The sequence below is a fragment of the Siniperca chuatsi genome, linkage group LG6 (assembly GCF_020085105.1).
Source record: "Siniperca chuatsi isolate FFG_IHB_CAS linkage group LG6, ASM2008510v1, whole genome shotgun sequence".
In the NCBI taxonomy this organism is placed as follows: Eukaryota; Metazoa; Chordata; class Actinopteri; order Centrarchiformes; family Sinipercidae; genus Siniperca; species Siniperca chuatsi.
The window spans coordinates 7,631,440-7,657,924 of NC_058047.1; the positions used below are offsets into that span (position 1 = coordinate 7,631,440).

At 39.5% G+C, this 26,485-nt stretch overlaps 2 protein-coding genes across 3 annotated transcripts in view; one reads left to right on the forward strand and one right to left on the reverse strand.

Annotated features, from left to right (window-relative positions):
* Positions 1 to 2,247, forward strand: part of ap1m3 (adaptor related protein complex 1 subunit mu 3) — a 30,636-nt gene extending 28,389 nt beyond the window's left edge. The window contains exon 12 of the mRNA XM_044199849.1: positions 617 to 2,247. Within this exon, the coding sequence (XP_044055784.1) occupies positions 617 to 639 (23 nt within the window). The 3' untranslated portion in view covers positions 640 to 2,247. The remainder of the gene's footprint in view (positions 1 to 616) is intronic.
* A 3,018-nt stretch (positions 2,248 to 5,265) lies between these two features.
* LOC122877920 (transmembrane protein 125) lies at positions 5,266 to 19,015 on the reverse strand. 2 transcript variants are annotated; one of them, XM_044200112.1, is made up of 3 exons: positions 18,787 to 19,015; positions 12,484 to 13,974; positions 5,266 to 8,339 (listed from the first exon to the last, which is right to left on the reverse strand). In XM_044200112.1, the coding sequence occupies exon 3, from the start codon at positions 7,884 to 7,886 to the stop codon at positions 7,188 to 7,190; it is 699 nt and encodes a 232-aa protein (XP_044056047.1). In that variant the 5' UTR covers positions 7,887 to 8,339; positions 12,484 to 13,974; positions 18,787 to 19,015; the 3' UTR covers positions 5,266 to 7,187. The 2 variants fall into 2 exon arrangements, with proteins under 2 accessions (XP_044056047.1, XP_044056048.1); XM_044200113.1 differs by lacking the exon at positions 12,484 to 13,974 and having other exon boundaries at positions 18,787 to 19,013.
* Positions 19,016 to 26,485: the final 7,470 nt, after the last annotated feature.

The following is a 26,485-nucleotide window of genomic DNA, read 5'->3' on the forward strand; positions in this document are numbered from 1 at the left end:
TTTTCAAAGTGAACTGACTATACTGAATCAGTGCAGTGAAGCTCCCCTCACTGGTGACAGAGCCTTTTAAAAGACTGCAAAAGCCACAGAAACAATCATAATCTGATTACTCAGTCGGAACTATGGAACTGAAGACAGTCAGAATCAGCACTGGACGTTGCGGTAGTATAAACGGGGATATGTTCACTTACTGTTGTATGTGCAGATGTGCCTTTGAACAGTGATGTGTTCACATACTGACTTACACACTGAAGTGCATTTAAATGTGATGTGACTGCTTAGCTTAGGAAGAATGACTTGACAATGACTTAGTAAATCTGATTTTGCCAGTTGAAGATTGAGATATTACTAATATTAATAATAATAATAATAAATGCTATTCTTAGAATTTATACATTTCTTTTGACAAGACTCTTCAAAGTCTGAAACTGCAGAGAATTAAATATCTATCTAAGAAAGGAATGTGTTGATAATATGATTTAGTAAAATGCCTCTACAGCTAGTATTTGTGCAAATCTTGTTTAGGGATTTAATAGGGCTTATATTGGCAGTGATGTGCAGGGGTGATGAGGGGAAGAAAGCTGTGTTAATGCTCTGCTGTTACATTTCTTGGCAGATTACCAGCTCCGGACAAACTAAAGGGCACAGATGCTGTTAGACGAATTTTCTGTCTCTGTCTGTCTTCCACTCTCTTCTCTCTGTTTCTCCGGCTCCATGTCTGCAATGGACAGCAGAGGACAAGTGCAGGAGGACACAGGAAATTCTTTCTCACTCTAAACGGAAACAAGACATCATCCCTTCCTCTAAGACATTCTCAACTCAGACGGGAAAGGCTGTTGCATCACCTCTGACCAGTGATTTTTTTTTAAAGGGTTCCTCAGGACTCCAGTGAATCGTTTTAATATGTGAATAATGAACTGATGGCTTTGTGACACCGTCTGGTTCTGGCAAGCTCTCATTTTCTCACTTTTAATGTGATATCCCTCAAGGTTAATTTAGAACTGAATTTGGGAACAAGACATTATTTTTAATTACGTTTTGCTCAAAAATAGAAAACTTTAAAATATTACAAAATATAGAATTGGAAGCATTATCTTTTTTGGGTACTTGGATTGTCTACTGAGACGTGTAGCTTTCTACTGTGTAACATGTAAACCACCAGATTGTGTAGTGCCAATATACAGTAAGTGTGATGGGTCATTGTCAATTTCTATTTCTCAAAGGGCCATAATATTGCAGATGGGTGATTTTTCTGTGCCATGTACTCCATCAGATTTGTTTTCTTTTCTGTTGCTCCATGCAGAATTTTAACCACTACACCACATCTTGGCATTGCCAGCATCTTTAACTGTAAGGGTTTTTATTCCTCATATGTTTTGTCCTTAATATCCACTTTATTATCCATATACAGTTCTTTTTAACTTGGCTGTTAATCTTCTCCCTCTCAAAGGCATATGTTTTGCCGCAACCTCTATATTATATGTTCTTTGCCTTAAAAAATTGCCTATGTATCATCACCTTTAGCACTGTGAATATAATCCCCAGTGCAATGAAACTAACACCAGCGACCAGATCAATGATTAATAAGGCACAATATTGTCAGAGGCATTGGAAGTGTAACATAATGCCATCAACGCACTCTCATGGGGCCTGTAACCTTGTCCTTGTGCTTGAAATCAGCTTGCTAGCTTTGAGGCAGAGAATGAAGGAATGAGCACGGTGCAGAGTCTTGTCAAATTTTTATCTGTTGTTTACTGTATTAGTTAGTCCCCTGTGGAAAATGAAGGACACAAGAGGGGTTGTTGGGGGGGGGGGACACACACAAAGGTAAAATAACCTTAAGGGATTTCTTTGCAGAATCTGAGAATATTGACAATATGTTGAGGTAATTGTTTTTCCACAACTCTTTATTTTGTTTAAATGTCGACCTCTACGGGCCTCTATAAGTCTTCAAAGCAGTTTGTGGTGTAATTCACTCCCTCTGTTGTGCATGCACTGCACCACATCAGTTCAGCTGCACTGCTGACAGCAAAGAAAAGAGCCCTGTGTCAGTTTATTGCATCTCTGCTGTTACGTACAAAACCTTCTATTACAATCATTCCATCATCTTGTGTGGGGACATTTTTTTAGACATCAATGAGGATTGTTAAGGGTGTGTTATCATGTGTTTTTATTAATTTATTAACTACTATTTGTCAATAGGAAGCAAAGGGATATATTTGGAAATAAACAATGTTTTGTATCTTGTTTTGGAATACTCTTGTTTTTTTGTTTGTAAGAGGAATTTTTTGTATGTAGTTCCTAACTAGACTGTTTCACCAAATTATGATATATGAATAATATGATTAATTACAGATCTGAAATGTAACACATCAACAATTTGAGTTATTAGCGGAGAGGTCTGCTTTGAGCTTTCTATAAATATTTACGATAACCCCAAATATCACACACAGGAACATACTTAATTTGATTAAAAACTAAAAATTTCAAATTTGGTATGTTATTCCAAGTTCTTCAAAAGGTAAAGCCGTTTTGATGCATTGGAGTGCAATGCTGTTAAAGGAATAGTTTGAAATTTAGAGAAATTTGCTTATTCACATTTTTGCCAAGGGTTAGATGAGATACCACTCTTGTGTCTATATGCTAAATATGACAGACACAGACAGCAGCAGGTTTACTTAGCTTTGCATAAAGACTGGAAACAGCTAGACTGATTATTTCCAAAGATAACAAAGTCTGCCTACCAGCATCTCTAAAGCTCACTAATTACCACAGGACAGTGACAAAATGTTGAACTATTCCTTTAAATCATGCTTGTTTGACTTAAACTTCCCTTGATAAGCAGACTGGACATTAATGTACCCTTTTCTGCAATCAAAATTACTTAACAACCCATAGTCCCAATCAAACTTGAGTTATTGTAAAAAAATATATATAGCTAAAGGTAAGTCAAACAGGGTCATACCAGTAGAGGTCAGATCACTTTAAAAACATATATTAAAGTATTACTAAAGCACCAAAGGTGAATGTTTATGAATTTACTAAGACTACACTTACAGCAGATTAATGACAGATAAGTCATAGTATACCGTGATACAGGTAGAAATATACTTACTTACTTGTACACATTTTGAACACACTTAAGAGACATTTGGGAAACATTTTTCATTTGGACTTAGAGTAAGTTATAGAAGAAGACATTTTGTCTGGTTTAAATTGTGTTCAAATATTTTCACTGTCTTGGCCTGACTCTGAATGAAGCTCTGAATCCTCTCCTCCCACACAGTCCTCTCTCCTCAGTATCAGACCTGTCTCGCTCTTCGCTCTGCTCACCTCTTCTTGCTGTCATGCATGGATACACAACCTGCCATTGCTACTTTACACTGTAGGTCAAAAGACGGATTCATGTAAGTAAGGATTACAGGATTTCTGCGTGTGTTCTAAAAATACAGCATGAACCTTTTTTCTGTTTTAGAGAGAGAGAGAGAGAGAGAGAGAGAGAGTGGTGCTAGTCTATACCAGCCCCTACAGGCCCCTGCCTTGTGCATTGTGCCTTCCGTTAGCTGTCCGTCATCACTCCAACAATGTTTAACTGTGTGACCCTTTTTGTCTCAAGGCAATAGGCTTTGCGTATGTGCACAAAGATAAAGAGGCGTAACTGACTGACACACACACACTTACACACAAATGAGACACAATGCTGGACCTTTTCTGAGGTTCTTCTGTAAGGCGATGTGAGGCTTTGGAAACATTTTACAAACACCAATGACCTTCATTTGCCACTGTTTAGTTTTCCTTAATAGTATTTTTTCCTATAGAAAGGGACTTTTTTGCTTTGAAAGTTAATGATTTAACACAAACTCAATAATAACAATGCAGCAATGTCAGGATACTGTAGATTCACCTAATTTAGTGAAAGATGATTAAGCATATTGAAAACCCAGCTCAAACTTTGCAAACGCATTGAAATTCTATGACTGGCTATGTTGATGTAATGGATGTAATTTCACCTATTTCTTTCGCCAACAGTTATTTCTCCTTTTCTGCTTTGTGAGGAATGATAATGACCTGTTATCTGAGCCAATAATGCATCTAATAAATCAGAAGTACTAAGACTACAATTGTCACCCCCAACTACAGCCTTGTGCTTAATTTAGACAACCATTTTTTGTAATGAGTCATATATTTAGAGAAGTGCACTGAGATTCTTGAATAAAGAAGATTTATAAAAATCAAATAATGTGCACCCTTCTTTCTTTCACTAAAGTGCTTCAGGGATTTAAATAAATTTTACACTCTATAAAAACATACCACTATAACTCTCTCCACCTTCTCTCTATCTCTCTCTCTACCCAACCGGCAGCGGCGGATGGCCGTCCACCCTGAGTCTGGTTCTGCCCGAGGTTTCTGCCTCTTAAAGGAAGTTTTCCTTGCCACTGTCGCCAAGTGCTTGCTCATGGTGGGATTTGTTGGGTCTCTATAAATAATATTATAAAGAGTACGGTCTGGACCTGCTCTATAGGAAAGGTGCAATGAGATAACTTCTGTTATGAATTGGCACTATATAAATAAAATTTAACTGAATTGAACTTAGAGTCCAAGGAATTGTGCCGCTGATTCATTATCTTACTCTTTCTGTAAATTTGGTGGTTTCAGATTATAACCATCAAAGGTTCCTAGTTTCTTCAACGTATGGTTCATATCGGTAGAAATATATAACACAATCCAAACTTTGTCATGGCTAGATTGCAACTATCCCTCATTTTGCACTTTTGCTAGCTTGCTTAAAGCTGCACACGCATACATTTTTAGCCAGAGATCAAGCTGACAGATACACAGCTACAGTACCACCATATTACCATCTTATCAACCTGTTATTGCAAATTTGTTAGCAAAGACAGCACTTGAAGGGGTTCATTAAGACTGTTTGATGTCATCTTAGTTATTTTAAGTCCCTCCAAACCTGTCCCAGAATACTCCAAGGACGGTCTCCAACATCATGAAAAGACCCTCTGGACCCTATGACACAAGTGCGATCTGCTTTCTCAATAAAGTTGTTGTGTAGGCTTGCTGGCCACAGTTTATGGACATCATGAATCACACCAAACACATATTAAAAGAAAGAGAGCCTTGCATTGAGTGTTTGAAAACCTGTACTGTAGCTAGTTAGCTCACTAGCTAGCTCACGTACTATTTACCATTGGTCAATTTCTGGTTTGGACCAAATACTCGTTGCCTTTCCACCTCTTTAATGAAATAGTTAAACTCTTTGTAAAATACATTTATTTGCTTTATTTCATTTATGACTATTCGCTGCTTGCATGTGCAGGCCAGCGTATCTGCGACTCGTTGGAAACACCTCTTTTTGAGATAACAAGAGTTGGCAAAGACATGTCCATCCACTGCTCTGGAGAGCAAACCAGATTGCATCAAAGTACCGTTATTGGCCTCTGCCATTGCCTACTTCAGCAGACACATTGTCATTTATATATAGTTTGGTTTCTAATGAATTTAAGTCCAGTAGCTCTCTTTAGCTCTGATTTGGTACCCACCAACTGGATCTTTAGCTAGGAGGATGATAACTAGTTAGTCAGCCACTTTGTAACTTTGTTTACCCCTTGGTGGTATAGGTGGTGTACATGGGGTTTCAGAGCTTTATGGCTGAAAATGTTTGCCAACAAGGTCGATGAGAACAATGAAACTCAACCAAATAATGAAAACAAGAGGTTATAAAAGGTCTGTAGAGCCAAAAAGATTGGTGATTCTCCATGACTTCAGCACAATGAATGACCATTTTACATTACACATAATCTGATTCAGTGTTAATATCAAAAATATAGATTAAAGCAGATTTAAGTGAAACAAGGCGCCACAATATTAACAGTTAAGACAATACTGTGTTGATGCACAACAAAAACATAAATTATCTATACATTCTTAATTGCTGTATATGATATAATATAGCCAACAATCATGTTGTCTTCTGTCATGTGTACAGGAAGCCAAATGTTACAGTGAAGTTTTGACAGGGTCTGTCACAAACTCATACTGCATGTATTATGTTCAATTATGATTGAAACTGAGGAAAGAAATGTGATCACGGGGAGAAGTCATATCAATTAGCCAGCGTTTAGCCTCACAGAGCCTCTTATTGACCATCCTCAGTTTGACCCACAGTCAAACAATCCCTCAAATTTGTCAGCTGAATATTTTCATATCTTCATGTGAACATGGACAGAGTGAGGGTGGTGCATAAATCACAAAGAAAATTTAAAAAGATGCTTTTATTTATAGATGATGTCTTGTGGTGTCTTCAGAACGACTACGCCCCCCTTTGGGTGAAAAGAAGTGTTGTAAAAGTGCCAGCGCCAAATTGAAAAGACTAGTGGCACCATGCCTAAAAGCTGCTGCGTCGCATTTTGCACGTCAAAACTTAAACCCAGTTTACAATTTCTTTCCATTCAGTACGTGTACCTCTGTGGCAAACACTTAATCACAGGTTAGTTAATGATGTTACTGAGTAAATGGCATGTGTGCCGATTGTATCTGTAGATCAAAGCGAATCAGAAAAGAGTCTTAGTGATGGTGTAAACCAAAGTTTTTACTGTGAAAAAATATGGCCCTACCATAAAACACAGGCTTTTAGAATGGAGTTTGGTTCAACAGTCTGTCCACTCAAAAGACCGGTGAGCAGAGGGTATTTTAATGTTAATAATTAACATAAATTGAGCTAATAATGAACCTTGTTGGAAGTGGGGCTAAAACCGACCTGTTTTCTACTTCTCGGTTTGGTCACTTAATAAGCACAAACGGCTATCAAAATAGAGACAGCAGTTGCTTCGCCACAGTGATGTAATTAGTTTACAGTAATTTCACATTAGATAGACTACCAAAATAGCAAAAAATAAAGTGTCATAACGACATAAAAAGTGACAGTGATGTCAGAAATACATGTCAGAGATTCAATATAGTATGTCAGGTTAGTCCACTTGGTTCGTTTCACTGAAAGGATACTCATTAACCCCTATTTCTTCATTTTTTTCTATATAACAACACTGATCATTGATCTTGATATAATCAGATTTCTTGTAATATTTGGGCGTAAGCCTGATGTAATTTAGGTGAGGCTAAATGTTCTGACATGAACAGCTAGAGGCCAAAATATGCAGTCTTAGTGTGGTTACATCTCATATGAGATTAGCCAGACTGGAGGTAGTCTCTCTGCGAGCCTGACGGTCCATGCGTCCAGAAACAGTGAATATATTCAAAACCCGGTCCATCAACCTTCGTCCGTGCCTTGTCCTTTCAAGAAGGACCACCACAATGGAGTATATTCCAACGCCCACAACTGCAGTCCCCCCTCCAGCTAGCAAAACCACTCCAGAGATGTACATGTCATTAAGGGCTTGGCCAGGCTTCGGCATGTGATTAGCCAGGGCCAGACGTAGTAGAACCCCTCCACAAATCAACAGTGACAGCCCAGTAATCAAAACCACAAGGAGGTCTGATAATCCACCACTTTTTAGCATGTTGATCCGCTGTCGGCTTCGAATGCAATTCATGTCCTGCACAGCTGAGCTGAGCAGTTGTTTGAGCAGGACTCCCAGGGCTAGCAGGCAGAGGGCCGTGCCTGCGCCCAGCCGCCATTCGCTTGAGACGCTGGTGGTGGTGGATAGAAGGCCGACGCCGCCCAGCCCGCAGCCCAGGATTAGAACTACAGCCACACAGTAGCAGAGCAGAGACTTCCCAGGATCTCTGAACCACCACAGCTCCACCTGCTCCTCCAGGATGTTGTGCTGAATCCGAAGTGGGTCTGCTGGACCATTTAGGCCAAGCTCAGGGCCTCTGGGACCCCTCAGGGGGGCAAAGTTGTCCAGTTCAGGCATCCTGATGCCACTCCCACCCTGCTGAATAAGGTCACCACCACCACAGAAGAAGACAGAATCCACCTGATAATCCTTTCAGTCCTTACTTAAGTTGCGAACAGCTACCACGAGTGTATCAGGACCAGCAGAAGGTTCCAAGTATTTTACGGGTTGCTCTGTATTATCCTGAAAAGCTCAAAGGTGGCTTGAGTTGGTGGGAAATATACAGAGGAAAATAATGTAATGCACCAAATCTACTAAAACACTTGACTGAGCTCAGTGTATTGTAGTTTTATCTGCCCTGGCCTTTAAGGTTCTACAACATCAGTTCAGGTCTCTTGGTCCTGTGTGAATGATCACACTAACTGGATACAGAGATGGATCCAAATCCTCCTTACAGCTTCAACGTCCAAAGCAAAGAATCCAAACATCCACAGAATTTCCAGTCTAGTTTTGCAGGGCGTCGGCAGTCACCTGGAAGAAAACACGATAAAGATGTACAGTAAAGGGGTTTGTACAGTGTATGATTCCATTTGCCATATATATAAAGTAGTGTAGGTTTATTTGCTCATGGGTGCCATCTCTGCCACTGGTAACTGTAACTTTGCTAATTCATAAGAGATATGCCCAAGGTAGGTTGTTTAGCTCAGCACAAATTCAGCAATTTCATATTAATATATCCCATGTATGAACTGGGTCTTTTGACTTATTGAAATGCTTTTAAGAAATGTAACATGTGGTCACATAATATGAAATAGTGCACTTGGTAAACAAGCTAGCTAGCTGTTGTTCCAAATTAACTTATTGATCTTTTATAGTGCGCTTGATCTGAGGTGACTGTGGTGAGCTAACTGTATGACTAACCAGTACATATATTCTGTTCCTAACCAGACAATAAATGACGACACATAAATACGGCTTCCCGTCCATAATTCCTAAACCCAGCACAACACAGAATCTAAGGGCTGCTTAACTAGCCGGTTTCTGTGATGTCTAGCTGAGTTCAGTTACATCAGGTTACACAGAGACTGGTTTTACAAGAGCACTAAAATCTGGACTTTGAACCCTCTTTGTTCTGACTGTTCAGACTGTTCTCGGAACAAAGAACGCAGGTTTTATCTGTTTGGTCTGTTTGTTTTGCACACCTTAAAGATCTGATCTGTGCAAGCCGAGTTAAAGAGTAACTTCACGCCAGCTAAAAGTCCTGTTTGTACTAATTTCTCTTAACTTGCTGTAGTGATGTAGAAGTGCACCCACAGAGTTTGTTCAGCACACCTTGGCATCACTTAGGTGTGGTGACAATAGAGCATCCTTCTGATCACACCCAACAGTGATGCTGGGTGTGGTGAGACATGCAACAGAGCTCAGTGAAACAGTACTATTCAGCTTGGTTAAGTTCAGTTAATTCTAAGTTTGTGTATCTTTGCAGTATGTGGTGGATAAAAATCTATCAAATCAAAGATGCACATACACACACACACACACACACGCACACACACATACACACATACAGTTTATTTGAACATCCAAACTTGCTGTTTTGACTGTGTAAAAAACTTGGTGTGCTGACACTGGCAACCTTTTCTATCTCTCATTATCACTATGCTAATGAGTTGCCACTACCGAGGTGGCTGGATAAAACAAGCATCAGCTACCAATAGAATAAACAATGCCCATCCACACACACACACACACACACACACCCATGATCAAACAGCTAATGCACAAATGTAAATTTTCTTTCTCTCATCCTCCCAAACACACACCCACACTTGCTCACTTGATGAATTCTCCTATTTGAACTCTCCAGTATCAGTGTCAATAATGTGTGCATTGTCTACTGTACTGTTTTATGTTTTACTTCATATTTCTTAATAGCCTCAATATACCTGTCAATTTCATTCTTTTCTAATATATTCTGTTCCATTCATCCTCCTCTCTTCCGTCAGTCTTTACCTTACCTCAGCATATTTAATCTTTCTACTGTAGTTTTTAACCTCATCACACCCCCATAATACAATCATGTAAACGTACACAGCGCACACAAACAAACAAACATCCTCAAGGTTATGGCTGTCGACAGCTTGTCTTTTAAAACCTGTCAGCGGCTTTATTTCTATCAAAGTCAGCAGTGCGAGGCACAAGCCCACGCGCCACAACACAAGCTGACAGGAGTTACAGCTTGTCCTCAATGGCCATGGATTTTGCTAACACAAACAGTGCTGTGCAAAATAAAAAAAATATGTCAATCTGAACAAGCAAAACATGATCCTACATTCAGACTAGAAAATCATCTCATCATCAGAAAATCATTTTTAAACCTGTGGCAACTCTAAAAAACAGTTTAAATACAGTGACAGAAACAAATTTCTGTCAGATTCTTTCCACCTGTTTAGAAAAGACTATAAACTAAATGCAATATCACATTTCCTATTAGTCTGGACAGGTATTGTGCTTGTGCTAAGGCAGAAAAGTAACACTGTGACACAGGGAGATATGAGGTGCATACACAAGGTGTGAAATGAAGAGTGAGGTAATTACAGCAAAGAAGGAGGGGTGTTTATTGGCAACATGCTGTTCTGGAAGCTTTTCACATCCTGTATCTGATGGATGATTGTGTGTGTGTGTGTGTGTGTGTGTGTGTGTGTGTGTGTGTGTGTGTGTGTTTTTTTCAAGAGTGATCATTTATAAATGAGTACGAAAAGGTGAAGATGTGACAACCGCATCTGTGCTGGCATGTGTTTTTATTCACTTGTGCTGTGCTTGTGTATATTTCACAGAGAAAGACAGAGATGAAGGTGCATTTGCATGTGTTTGTGGGCATGTGTGTTTGTTAAGTTACTAATTAATCCCAGATGGTTTGAGCTCAGTGTCACTGACAGGTAGCGGCACAGAAATAGCACAGTAATTGAGGTGTGTCTGAAGTTGAGGCACCAAAGGTGTTAAGGTGACAAAAACAATATATGTGATACTCCACCACTATCCACCTCTTTTGTCTTATTAAGGCTTTGAAAATATCACCTTCCTTCATACAGTACAAGTTTATGAAAGATTACTTTCTGTTTCATTAGATAGCTCACAGTAAAGTGGAGCAGGGAAACAACCAGGTGATTAAGCGAGAGGCGATGGCACGCAACAAAGATCATAAGATGAAATCGAACCCTTAACGACAGGAGTATATCTCACTCTATGTTGTGTTCATCACATTCTGATTCCCATGGAAACGTACACACACAGAACTGCTGGACTGTATCTGCCTCTCCTCTTTTATCACTTATATGACCTCTAGACTCTGTCATATCAGCCGTGTCATATTGGCCTCATAAATATCTTTACAAAAGCACTGACTCACTGCTTCACTCACCACTGGCCTCCTTTTAAGTAATAGAAAACAGGAACAGAGGCACAAACAATTTACACAACTCCACATGACTCATGTTTTTCCAAGCCCCACAGCGCTCCGGTCATCTGGAATTAAAGTCACCCCTTTATACTGTACAATTTTGGGTTGACAATTGTGAGGGAAACCTGGTAAAACCCAACTTAGGACCTCGCAATGTGATTGCTGCTACGGCCCACTTCAACAAACCAACCCATCAGAATATAGCATGAACATCACAACATTTTGTGAGCGCCATTTTTGAATAAAGTTTAGGGAAAAAACACACACACATGCACAAATCAAAAGGATGGAGGCAAAATAAAAAAGAAGTTTGTGGTAGCTGATGACATGCCTGTACTCTCATATACTTTTTTCTATTTACATTGTTTCAATTCACCGTGCATTCATCACACAGTCTGACATACCTCAAATTGATATTGTACAGTCTGATACAGATTGCAACCAAGATTGTATTAGACCCATCTTGCACAGTGTGACATGCAATAAACTTACACGATCGTTGCTATCGCACAGTCTAAAGGCTCCTTTAGTCAGGAATGAAACATTTTAGCCCTCTACACCTATAAACTAAAAACCTCCTGTACATTAAGTCTGATGATGAATCTTCACGCCTTAGCTGTGAATTTTCACACAACTCCCACAATGCTCTTTGCATATTCATAAAATATGGATCCGCCAATGTACTACTGTATCCGACTGTAAAAACGAATGCATCGAAAAACAACTTTATTGATGATCCACTTTATTCCTTCATTTGGCCTAATTAGGGAGTTTTGGATTGACAATTGAATCGGACAGTAACTTACCCATCAAAAACAGACTGTTATATCACCATATTTCACTGTCTGAAGTGTCTCACATAGGCTATAGAAAGCTGCACCAGTGATCATTATCACAATTCATTTGAAACAGATACTATATCTGAAGAAAATCCTAAATGGGTTTCTTTTAAGTGACAGGAATAACAAGTGTGTCCTGGACGCTCAGCCCTGCAGTGGAAACTAAAATGACTGAAGACAGTCCAAACATTCTCTGTTATGCTAATGCACTGAGAGCAATGATGAAAAAATCCAGAAGATAATCGTAAACCTTGGACATAGAGTATCATTCTCTCTGTTTCTCTCTCTGTGTCTGCCTCCTCTACGTTTTCAGCCTGCAAGGTCACCAGAGGAGCTGTACTTTGGAGTAAAAAACACTATACTGCACTCCAATTACCTGGGAAGCTTTGGGACTCCGGTATTCCCCTCTCTGTTATGTCAGCCTGCTGAATTAATTTCACCGGCCATTAGTGTCTCATTTTATTGTTGATTCGTGGTTCTTTTTAAATTGGTTGTCTGGCATTATATGCTAATCAGAAAGCCGGTCGGCAGAGTAGGTTAGAAGACAGCAACAACCTCCAGCGAAAGTGGAGTAGCCAAAATCTTGCTTCTTCTAAAAATTGCAGGGACTCGTGAGATGGATGTTGGACCAGTTAGCAGAGGTGTTATGCAGGATGTTATAGCTTCGATAAAGTCATACATGCACACCTAAGGTATCTCTGACTGCAGTCCCGCATGTATTTCCTTTCTGCTGTCAGGTAAAAGTTTCTTCTGCTTTATTCAGGTTTGAAAAGCACAATGAAAAAAGTGGCTTTCTTACTGTAAAAAAATCCCTCCCGCATGTTGATTTGAAGTAAAAAATGACAATATTTTTGCCAGGCGATTGCAGATTTTCTTACTGTAATTCATTTACATCACAGAGGCCAGAGGGAAAAGGAAATGTGAGGCTCAGAATGAAACTTTTGTGGTGTTCAAAAAAACTTAACCAGCACTTTAGACTGAGGAGCAGGTTTCTCTTCAGCATTTTTAAATCTGTCCTCTTGTGGTTTCCCGTTTCTGTCAATGATGTTTCCTATATTTAGAATTTTTCAATGTTCGTATCTTCTCTTCACACAAAGATAGAACAAGATATATCTGCCAAGTAATCCAAGCAAAAATATGTCTGGCAGAATTATTTTTTTGGGGGGGTGTCCTTCTGGTCCTGCTGCTGAATTTCCCGCTGTGTGCGTTTTTATCCGAGTGCCTTGGGTCGGGCTGAAGGGGAGTCCAAGGGAGACAAGGCGATGTGTTGCTGTGGTGACAAAGCAATACTCTCCTCCTCTATCCTTTCTGTCTCCACTCACACACACCCACTCTCCTCTACTCAGGCGTTGATTCTCTTGGCGTCCCCACGGGCGAGGAGAGGGGTCAGGGTTGGCTCCATCTGTCTATGTGATGGGCATTGGTGCCAAGCACCACGGGGGCTGGAGGGAGAGGAAAGAAGGCTCGTGTGGAGTGGGAGGGTAACGGATGTTTCTGAGCTATCATTTGGGACTCCGAATGGGGCAGAGGGCTGAGGCTGAAGCTGGGGCTGGGGAGAGGGAAGGGGCTGAGAGAGTGGGATAAGGATAAGGGAGTTAGAGGAGAGGGGGCTGAGGATGGAGGGATAGGCTCGGGGCTAGGGATAGCGCAGACTTCACTGCTGTTCTTGGGGTTGCAAGTGTGGCTGGCAAAGAGAAATTATGCTGAATAGGTCTTTATGCAGACAAGCTGGATCTTTCTTTCTTCTCTACACTCACAATGGACAGAAGAGGCACCCAGGGAGCCTCACTCTGTCCGGAAACAGTGAGGAGACAATGGCCGAGTCAGTGTCACTGTCCTCCCTCTGTCAGGGATCACAAGGGAAAGCCTAAGACACAAAGAGAGAAAGAAAGACCTTTATATCAGCTGCACATACTGTACTGTAAACTCACCCTATGGCTCACTTTAGGAGGGCTTACCTATTTTATCCTTGCCTGTTCTGCCAGTGAATTACAGCTTATATCCCTGCATCACTTTGTTCAAATCTCGAAGATGCTTCATCTCTAAAAACCGATGTACGATTATCATCTTTTATCGTATCATCTGAATTACAAGCCCAATCAAAATGAGAGCCACTCAAACTTTAAGAAGGGAGGAGATACACAGATGTGTCCCTTAACAGGAATCATTTAGACGCTGCAGCCACAGACATATTCGTCACAAAGCAGTGATTTCTTTTTAGCCATGCATGGCTCTAGAAATGGCAATACTGGTTGGTAAGTCGTCGGTCCACCACTTTGGGCTAGAGTCTCTACAACTATTGGATGGATAGCGATGGAATTTTGAATCCTAATGACTCTGGTGATCCCTTGGCAATCCTCTGACTCTTCATGGAGCGGCATCATCAGGTTACAATGATTTTTTTTAATACTTTGGTTTATGACCAAATCGAAACTAATGATATTCCCATCAGCCTCAGCTGTACTTTTTGTTTAGAGCTAATTAGTAGATGTTAGCATGCAAACATGCTAAACTAAACAAGATAAACATTATACCTGAATCAGCATTGTCATTGTGAGCATGTTAGCATGCTGCATGCTTGCTTGGCTGTAGACTCTTAATGGTCATTAATATTTCTGGATACTTTAAACAGACCCCTCCCTTTTCAATTCTCCCTCTTACTCTGTGGCTCCTCTCAGATGGTTTAATTCCACCCTTTCTGAGCGAGCTCATTTCTCAGCTTATGGCACAGCATCACCCCGACCGGCACAACCAGCCAAGACCTGCCCCCCTGACACCTTATCCTCATACAAACACACACACTCATCCCCATCTGTTTTCCCTCCTTATCTGCCCTGCCTTCCACACCTTCCTTACTTTGTTCTAGTTCACTCCTCTCCTTCTCTGTCTCACCTCCAATGCTCCTTTATCTAGCTAACTTCTTATCTCTCCCGTCTGCTGTCTGCTCTGGCATTTTGGTGTCGGAGAGAAAGACATTTGCATAGGGCAGGGGGGATTACTTGTCTTTGCCACAGATTCCCCTATGGCTCCAGGTAATGCTGCCTGACTCAGAGTCCCTGTGGCATAATACATGCAACCCCATACATACAGTGCACATGTTTTCATGCTGTGGTGTTAACACTGTTTTCTCAGTGAGATTGTTGTGTCCTTATCCCCTCAATCCCACTTGTATCTACTCCCCATCATTCTTCTATTATTCATCAACCTCAGTAAGTAAGTCAACCCAGATAGTCAAAACATGATTCATGAAAATGCACAGAAAACATTTTCAGTCTGTTATCTAATATGGCATATGGCATTTCCCTCTTTTTTAATAGAGCTTCCTCCTCTCAGTGGTGGTACACACTGCTGTTGACAAAAATTTAACCCAGCCCAGTTTAGTTCAGTTTAGCACAAGCTTGTGGGCCCCATTCAGCCCCTTTTACTACCACAGGAGCCAAATGGGGCTCTTAAATACTGGGCCCAACTCAAAATGGCGTGAATATTTCTGCTTCCGTCAAATCTCCATTACTAAAAAGGGCAAAGAAATTGTGATTTTTTTTTGGGGGGGGAGTTGGAGGTAATTAACTGAATAACATGCATAAGCTGCATCAGTCCCTGCACTGGAGGAGTGACTGTTGATTTTTTTTTTTAAATAGCAAAACCTCTGGGCAGCTGCTTGCTTTCCTCTGTCGTGCACAGCTGCAATATTAAAACGCTAATCAAATCACCAATTAACATGCTGGTCCCCTTCTGCTTCACTCCTGCTGACGATGGGAAAGAGGCTACCTTTTCTTTTTTCTTCAGTCTTTGTTTTTTTAATCCTCCTCCCATCCTCTTGTGGGTTCAGAGGTGATATTCATTATATTCTAATTTGATATTGGCTGTCTAGCAATAATGATTGTAATGAATGAGATAGCTGTCTGGATGTCTGGCTGTCTATCTTATTTGTTGACTACCTGAAGTGACGTCTCTATACTTTATGATTTAAGTTGAGAAACTGGTACTTTGGTCTTTTTAGCCACATGGATTGCCAAGAAATGTTGTACATAGATTCATTTTCCCCCGATAATCAAGCCTACTGACTTTGGTGACCCCTTGTTTTTTCTCTAGTGCCACCATGAAGTTGACATTTGTTGTTTTGAGTGAAATATCTATTAACTATTAACTACTAAATTTAGTACAGATATTCATATTCCCACAGGATGATTTGTAATAATTTTGGTGACCATTTGGGAAATACACTTAATCGCCTTCTTGCAGAGAATTGCAAGCTGATAAGCAGCTGATAAGCTGCTAAGCACAAAGACTGGAAAAGGGGGGAAACAGCTAGACTGGCACTGTCCAAAGGTAATAAAATCAGCCTACCAGCCCCTCAGCTCAGTAATTAAACATGTTACATCTCATTTGTTAAAACGGAGGTGTAAAAACAGCTATTTGCTATTTTACAGGTTATGTGCCAGACTATTACTTGGCCTAGACCAGCAGTAACCTGGTTCTGACCAAGAAATAGTCCAGCCAAATACCTGCAAAACTAATGACTTCCCCATCAGCTTCAGCTGTACTTTAGTGCGTTTAGTGCTAATTAGCAAATGTTAGCATCCTCACAAGCTAAACTAAGATAATGAACATGGTAAACATTAAACCTGCTAAACATCAGCATAGCATTGCCAGTGTGAGTATGTTAGCCTACTAATGTTAGCATTTAGCACAGTACAGCATCACAAAGGTGCTAGAATGGCTGTAGACTTTGTAAAATTAAAGTATTTTTTTTTTATTTTGCTTAGAGTGGCTTGAAGTTATGATTCGCATTATCAGATGGTTAGGCTACAAGATAATGACTTTCCTCAACATAACAATGTCTATTTAATCTTTCACCAACTCTCACTATATTGAGTTGCTTGAATTGATTATGCTTAAAGGTGGATACATTTTATGCCCAGGGACAGAGGTGGACGCAGTCGGTACAGCTGCTATCGATGATACACTACATGCCTGACTCTGTGCATCTGCTAACTGTGAAACAAAACGCCTCTCGGGATATTTAAGATTCTGGCCTACTCTCTACTCCACTCTTTGTCTGGCATCCATGTCTCTCACACACACACACACACACACACACACACATATACACAGCCACAAACACACACCTCACCTATACAGAGCTCTCATATAACTCCTCCACTTTGCACGGTCATCCACTGACACAATCACCAACTGACTTTGTTTTCCTCCTTCTGTTCTTTGATCCAGCGCTCTGTGTTGACTTCAGGCTTCTAATGAGGTCTATCACATGTTGTTTTCAGCCTGACTTGTTTTTAAGAGTTAGATCTCATCTTAAAAGATCTCTAAAGTATATCTGGTGTAGTGAGAACGACAGCATGTAACCTACTTCTGATGCCCTGTCATCATGATTCATCTTTGGTCTTTAAATTAGTTATAATGAGCAAAGTGGCACAAGGGGTCATACCTGGACAGTGTATTGATCTGTTCCAATCGCAATAACTTGAATACAGCATCGACTACACTTCCTCTCTCTGTGGTTTTTCAAAATTTTCCACAATGCAGCGGAGGTATATGACAGTAGCCCTATGTATTGATGATCTACAGTGCATATTGTGTGCACTTGATAATTGCCATCCCTCTAGTGCAAAGGTTAGGGTATGATAAAATGTCAACATGTTTTATTTCCTTGTTTGCAATGGAAATAAATTATGCAATTCTTTATTTTGGGAAATTCAGATCACACAAACATTACCTTACTATTACTGGGGGAAAAGTGTCACCATTACCCAGATTCCTATAATTCAGATAACATTTAGAAATCACAATTAAATTCATTAAGAATAGATGTGTTTAGTGCTTCTAAATCTGCAGTTCTGTCTGTTTATGTATTGTTAATATTATTGTTATTTTTATTATGTAAGAACATTACATGTGATTGGTGAACAAAATATGGCTTTTGTGTTTGAAGATTCTATCGATATTTATTGTAGTTGAGCCTTCCAGCAAGTCCTTACAAACAACAGATGCTTTTCATCTCAAAACTTTGGATGACTTTGAAAATCATGAGAAGCATGGCAGGGTTAGACATGGGTTTAACAAAAAAGTAACAAGAAAACTAATAATACCACATGAAAACAGAAATATATCACCAAATCTGTCTACTACAAAAAATAGTAGATAATAAATAAACAAAACAAAAGAAAGGGAAAAAAAGGAAAGGTAAGACACCAACACGTACTGGGCTGTAGGTAATTAACACATGTATGATTTTAGCAACAGTTATTTTAAAAAATTGTATGTCAAAGTTGCTTTAATAACAGAAAAAAATCGATTTTTATTGTATATCAGCAAGTGATATGAGTTCATTATAAACTCACTAGGTTATTGATTACCAGATATAAAATGCATGTATTTCGTAGTGAAATGTTAGTCTTATAATTCAGTAATAACAATAATTATTATCACTATTAGCCTATATGATTTAATAATGTTTATCATTGTTGTTTTTATTGAGGACTAAGGGAAAGGGAGATATTTTAGCACCTAAAAATTAGGCTACTCATAAATAAGTTTAAAATGAAAATTAAAAAAATAAAAATAAAGAAAGAAAAGGAAAAGCCGTTGGATTTTTAAAAAAGTTGTAACGGTGCAGCTCCTTTCTTTCTGTGTTTAGTTTATCAGAAGCCTGTCTTACCTGTGCGCTCAGCTGCTCAGACTCGGTCTCTTCTATTACGAATCGTGCCGGTCTATTGTGCCTGTGTCCATGGTTGCAAAGTCTCAGTATCACCAGTCATTGCACGTTTCCATGCTTTCACCCTTCTCGGATCAAAGTGTCCAGGGTCCAGAGCAGCCTAATGCGATGGGAGCTGATGAAGGTGCTCCGCTTCCTGCCTCCGCTCTCTGTAGCACTTCAGTCTCTCTGCCTTCCACCGGACGGACTTTCCCCGTTTAATGCAGGTGTGGCCGCGCAAGCCGATAGGAGGGGACAGAGAGTCGGTGGATCGACCTCCGCACCGCCGTGGTTCCCCGTGGGGAACCGCAGCACATGACACGGGGTATGACAGCTCTAAATAAAAGCCACACTGTGACTGTGATTGTGATAGGCCTATCCGCCGATGGGCTGAATGCTTTTCGGTTTTACAGAGCAGAAGTGGTTTAACCCATCCAGTCTCTAAGGAGGAAAAAATGCAATTTGTCTCTGTGCAAAGCTCATCAATAACGCCTATAGTCATTATTGATCGATTGATAGAATAATAATATAGTCATCATTGATTAGCAACAAGGTCATAGCATGTGGTTACCTTATTGATTTTTTGCTATTTATCACTCACAGGCACATGAACTTTATTTGTGATTTGAAGATTGAAAGTTCATTCTTGACCTTGGAAACAGCAGTTGACAAAACAGTCTCAGCACAAGGTCCATTTAGTAGCTGTTCTGGAGCTTTTGATTATATCACATGATCTTCTTCAACAGATGGAGTTTGCCCAGTTGCCATGGAAGTGTAGATGTTAAAATCTGAGCACTTTAAGAGATTGCTTTGTCAACTTTATTTTACTATAATGGCAATGACAATAATGTTAAACATTATGGAATTCTATTTTTACAGTTCTCATTTTGTAGAAATCTTCCCACTTTCTTTTCATAAGCACAATTCTTATCTATCTATTTTCCCTAGAGGACACAGGGAGAATCAACATGTTTGTATGCATGCATGATGATGGTGGTGTCGTGTTCATGGACATGAGTTGCAGAATGTGATTAGGGCTGCCTGCAACTAACAATTATTTTTATTATTGATTAATATGCTGATTATTTTCTCAATTAATTGGTTTATCGTCTGGTCTACAAAAATAAGAAATGCCAATCACGATTTCTTTAAGTCCTAGGTGATGCCATTTCATGCTGTGTTCTGACTGAACAACAGTCCAAAACCCAGATGTATTTTATTTACTATCATAGGAGACAAAGAAAAGTGACAAATCCTCACAAGTGAGAAGCTGGAATTAGGAAATGTTTGATATTTTTGCATGAAAACTGACTTGAATTATTAATCGATTATCAAAATAGTTTATGATCATTTTTTTGTTGAACCATTCATGTTGGCACGTGCGTCTTCATCTGTTGATTCTCGAGAATTTGCCCTCTATTTCAGCAGGCTTCCTCCTCCACCACGTCATCAGGTTCGATATTTTCATCCTCACCAGGGCCATGATCCAAAATTAGATCAAGTGCTTCATTCACAGTTAGTCACTTCCACACGTGGTGCTACCACAGAATAGCATGTGCAGACAGATAAGTCTTATTTATAGAGCAAAGAACAAGAACTGATCAGTATAGTTGTGTTGGATACAATATTGTGTATGTGTGAGAGAATGTGAGAGTGTGAATGTGAGACTGTAGCTGAATGCAAGAACTCTACTGTATATGTTTTTATTTGTACATTATACATGTATGACCACCAATCTATGTAGCCGACACAAACCATTTCAACTTTTTAGAGAAAAAATGCCTTCACAGTTAATTATTCCTTCTAATAAATAGCTTCCCTGTGGTGTAACACATTGATCATGGCATCTCTGACACAATGGCTGTTATTGATTGATTTTGTTTGGCTGTGCCAAGAGTACCTCACATCCATTTACCTCCTCTGTAACCTAGAGATGCCTCATAACTGGGATAATGTAAAAATAACATGTTTTGCCTTTAGTGTCTAAACCTGTAGAGAAGATTTGCATGTCTTATTCCATAAATGATAAAAGGAACAAGGGTCTAACATTACCAGGTTAAAGGGTATCAGTCCCACTGATACTCATGCTCAGAATGTGGATTCAGTGTACTGTGATGTATTTAGATCTACGATCTACTACTATAGTAGATCTATATAGTAGTACAGTTTAATTTAGCCGTATACCATCTTCAGCTTGTCTCCTACTTTTATTTCTATTTTTGATGTCTGTCTTTGATACAGCTCAAAATGTTTGATATGTAAAATAGATTATTTGAAAGAACAGCCATTTAGGCCGATTGTTTGTCCTGTCTGACAGCACACTGTGCACAAATCATGGGGGTTGTGTATGACAATTTCTGCAACTTTCCATAACCAACAATCCGACATTCATGTGTGGAGGTGAGGATGAACATGTAGATTCTTTACACATTTCTGTCACTTTTTGTGTGTGCAAACAAGTGCAACAGTATAAATGTCTTCCAGGACAGACTGCTTGAAAATGTGTGTCTTTATCCTCATATTTAAGTGATTATCGCGTCTTGTCCCTCTCTATGATGGCAAGCTCTTCACCCTGCCTTTGTGTGGCCGCTCAGAACAGCTATAAACACTTCAGCTTTCTCACGTGGTCGGACAGCACGTTGTACGAACTGGTTCTTTTCAAGTATACCCCGACCTTTAGTCTCTCAATCTGTCTCAGATGAGAGTTCACTGATAAACCTATACTATTTTTTGTTGTTCCAAAAACATTTTCAAGCAGATCTTATGTTTTGCATCTACAGCTACTGGTGCTGGATGATGCACTCATCCCTTTCAGACACAGCACAGCACAGTGTTTATGTCGATCCAGCCAGCAAACTCACTCAGGGAGGTAAAGGGGGCTGTAGTGGGGGGTGACTGACAAAAACAAAGACAGTCTATCATTTGGTTACATTAGTGGCTGACTTATTTGTTTATTTTTGTGATTTTTGAAAAAATATTTTTGTTCAAGTTGCATTATGTGGCCCCCTACTGAACTAAACCAAATATCCACAATGAATGAATTTAAAGTGGCTGCCATCAAATGGCCCCAAAGAGGGAGGCTGAAACATCAGTGGGAAGCAAAATGTGACTGATGTGTGACTCACAACAGTGTATTTCATTCAAAGTGAAATTAAAATCTTCTGACACATCAACTGATCACTGGTTAGACTGCAAACTACACACACTCATTATCAGTTTGGCACATTATATTGATTTTTGAATGTTCTTTCCAATGCTGCAAAGCTGTTAGCCTTTGGTAACTTGTTGTCATTCAGAACTCACTCGCTCATGTCAAGTCAAGTTAATTTACTATAAAACCCTTTTGATAGATAACACAATTTATTTGCTATAGTATGAGGCTTGTTTGTGTGTCCCTGTTGATTTACTTACGGAAAACCTGCCTCAACCCTCAAATACCTTCAGTCAAATGTGATCAGTACTTTTCTTTAGAGAACCTTGATAATTCATAGCCCTTAGAAGTAGATACCATGTACAGCAATGGCATGTTTGATAATTAAAATGCATTGAAACACAAGGCAAGGCAGGTTTTTAAATTATTTAAAAAAAAGAGCTTTTCACTGTCGCAGACACAGTGCCTAAGTGCCAAGAGGTTGACATTCTGTGAGTCGCAACTTGTTTTTCATCATGTTCCTCTTCAGAGCCACCATGTTTCTCTCCAGGGGTTCCCTGTGGCAGGAAAACTCCATCTGTGTTTAATATACCTCTACCTGGGAGAAAAGGGGAGTGTTCTTGTGAACAGATGTACCACAATCTGTTAATAGTGGTGACACTGCTGCAAGAAAACATCCATTTTCTCCCTGAAATGCAAAAAAAAAATAAAAAATGGATTTTGATCCTAAAAAATAGTCAAGTAGCAGTTGTAGATGGTAAACTTGAACTTTAAGACAGTTGAAGGAATGTTCTGCACTGGAGGGTAATTTGGTTTATCTTAACTTTGTTTAGGTGATAAGATGGGAAAGGAGAGGAAAAGAGAAGAGAAAATGGGAGAGGACCTGGGACATTGCCACTGATGTATGGAAGCTGTTAGTGATGCACGCAGGAATAAATACAGTCACATCCATAACTCTTCATTTCATACACATGAATGCACATACGCCCAGATTCACACCCACACACGTGCACACACTTTGCAATTTTTGGCTAGAGGAAAAGTGCATTGCACGGACACCCCCACATACTCACATACACAGACGCACACACACACACACACACACCATTTGTTGCCATCACTTAAGAGGACATTGCATTGACTTACATTCATTCCCTGGTGACTTAATCTAACCCTAACCACAACCGCTAAATGCCTCAACCCTAATCTAAACCCTAAACCAAACTTTAACCCTAAAATGGTTAGAGGTGAGTCCCTACAATGTGATTGTATAAGCAAATGTAAGTCCCCACATGAGAAATATACATACACACACACACACACACACAAAAACCCAAAATTTCTGGATCAAGTTCTGAACAACCCACTCATAGATAAATAGACTCTCCCTTTAACTCCACTCCCCATTTGTAAATGAAACGCGCATTTGAAAATGCATTAGAAAATGTATCTTCTTGATGTAAATATAATATTTTATTCCCTGCAGCCATTTTATTGATTTCTTTATTGATTTCACTCAAAAAAAGTGCAAACCTAACTTGTTGTGCAACAAATGACATGTCATCAGACCTTACCTTACCATACAGTGTATCCGCTAAACTACACCACTATATGCCTAACCCCAACCATAACCCTGACCTTAACCTAAACTGAACCGTAAAACCAAGTCTTAACCCTTAAACAGCTCCTTGAAGAGAGGAGTGGCCAAAATGCCCTCCATAAATGTCCCCAGTTTAAAGGAAAAATATAATGAAGTAGAAGAGTGCACACACACACACACACACACACACACACACACACATAAAGAGTGAGAGGAGAGGCTGATCAAGCACTGATCAGGCACCTGATCCTCGATCTATACGGACCAGTGGCTCATTTCCATTTAAATTAAAGATACCCCAAGTTGGCAGGACGATACAAACTATCACCAGTGATGAAGGGAGCAGAAACTTTTCTTGCCCAATAACAGCTGTAAAATGAGGTCCTTTGATCAATAATAGTTTGTTTTTGGTCTATCTAATGATCAGACAGATGTTTGCCAAGATTCTATAATGCCCTTTTTCAGGGAATAAAAAATTATTTCAAGATGAATCTAAATTATTATCAAAAAGTCCCTGTTTTAAGAAAACAGGGACTTGGTGATTCCAAGTAGCTTATAGTATATCTAAAGATGATGACATGGCAAAAAACTTGGATCAAAGCAGTGCAACCTGTGGCACAGATTGGTAAATGGAACAAAAACATGAATACATGAATTCCTTATGGTGTTAGGGTTGTATTACATCATCTGATCGTTTACCTTTTTGTTTTTTTGCATTTTAGCTAGTTAATGCTTTCATATCCTGAAAGAGTGCAGAAAGAAAATTTAAAATTAAATAATCCATCCATCCATTTTCCACCGTTTATGCGGGTCCAGGTTGCGGTGGCAACCCATACGTCCTTCTCCCTAGCTGCATCCTCCAGCTCTTTGTGGGATGCCGAGATGTTTCCAGGCCAGCCATGTGAGCCAGATCTGTGGGTTTGAAGGCTTATCAGATGCCGAAACACTGCACGGAGGTTTATAATACTATGAGACAAGATTTTACAGCTCTAGAATTCGTCACGACGATCATGAGGTAAACAGTAGAAATACAGCATTTTTGTAATGTACCATGTAGTGCACTTTAACATGTTTGATTGGCCACCGCGACACCTTGCCAGATGACGTCTGGTTGTGGTCCACAAAAAATTGAGTCGAGAAAAGTGTTGTTGGACTGGTCCAATTCAAAAGAATAAGGAGGCTGTGTTTTTTTCACGCAGGCTTAAGTTGGTCTGAACCCGGCCTAAAGGTGAGCCCAGCCACCCAGGAAACTCATATCGGCTGCTTATATTCGCAATCTCCATTCTTTCAGTCATTAAACAAAACTCATGGCCACAGGTGAGGACTGGAACGTAGACTGACTGTAAATCGAGAGATTCTCTTTCAGGCTCAGCTCATCTTTCAGGTAAAAATAAATAAAGATTTTGTGAGTTCATAAAGTCAGTAGGCCATTAAGTTACATTGCAGATAGCCAAAATGGACTTTCATCATCTTAAACTGGGGATTAATGCACCTGAGAGGCTTTTTAAAAATCTGTGTATATGTTTTATCTCTTTGATGTAATTCTCTTGGGGTTCAACATGTTTTCTTCTTCTTTGTGTTTTCTTCTTCTTCTACTCCAATTCAGCCTTGAAAAATTGGGGGTTTTATAATGAATCACACCTCTCCTGTAAGAAATGGAATCAGCCATAAATAGTCCCATCATCTCAGTGGTGTGCTGTCAGGATAAGCACATTTTTTTGTGCATGCATATAGCTATCTGTTTTATGCTTTTTATATTATCTGTTATTTTAATCATTTTAGAAAATGAGAAAATGTGTCAATAAGCATGCCAACAGAAAATTTGCTCCATGTTCAATAGTTCATCTTCATTTAAACTGCTATACTGTATACTCCTTTGTGTATGTATCGTTTGAAAGTTCAGTTGTGTTATTTGTTCCCCATTTACAAAGATAATGCTTTGATATGCCATGAAAGAGAATGATTATCACTTCGATTTTACCAACACAGCTTTCGGCAGGTCCAAATCCAGTGATATGATCAAATGAAACCCAATTGAAATGTAAGCAGTGGTGTTCACTTATAATTAGAGAGAGCTACAAACCAGTCTAACAACAATGCATGTGAATAGCAGCTGCTGCACTCCAAGTAAATCTTTATTCATGAATGGGCAGTGAATGTACAATCTCTCTCTATCTCTCTCTCTCTCTAACAGACATGCTTCCTCTTCGTATTCAAAACAGAAAGTCAAATTTATTTTTTCATCCAAATAGTTTTCAGATACAGAGCCTCACTGTTGTTCTAATCTTTTCATAGTCAGCAATTGTGACATTTACACAAAAAACAACTTATCAAAGACTCCCCTCAGCCTCCTCCCTCCTGCAACCCTCCGCTACTGGCACACGAAGAAAACCACAGACACACAGGGACCGCAGATGGGATGTAAATTTCTGTCTGTCTGCTGGACGGTAGCGTGGTGGTGGTGATGAAATATGGACTTGCTCTTTCCAGAGAGGCCAAATGCCAGACTGTCACACACGGCTGAGACAGACAGCAGTGAGCTTTGTTACAGAGAATCTGACTTCTACAAAGCTTGTGATGAATGGGTAAAGTTTTGGGACAATATTAATGAGCTGTATTGAGCAAGGAGTCTGCACAACACAGTTACATTGCTTAAAGAGTTTGATTAAATGGACTTCTCGATGCCAGAATCAATTGTAAAGTGTTTTTTTTCTTCCTCTCTTTTTTTCAAAGTTTTTACCATCAAGTCAGATACCCTTTCACTTTGCACACCAAAGATAATGTTTTCGAATATAGTTGGCCACCTACCATAGGTTTTCACACTATTTCTCTTAAGTTTTGGCTTACAAAGTTTATCAAATTAAGAAGAAGGAATACAAATTAGTTCCAATCCATAACAAACATGGGCAGCT

What these genes read in the sequence shown, in the direction of transcription:
- LOC122877920 (XM_044200112.1), bottom strand. Translation starts at nt 7,886, where the DNA reads ATGCCTGAACTGGACAACTTTGCCCCCCTGAGGGGTCCCAGAGGCCCT.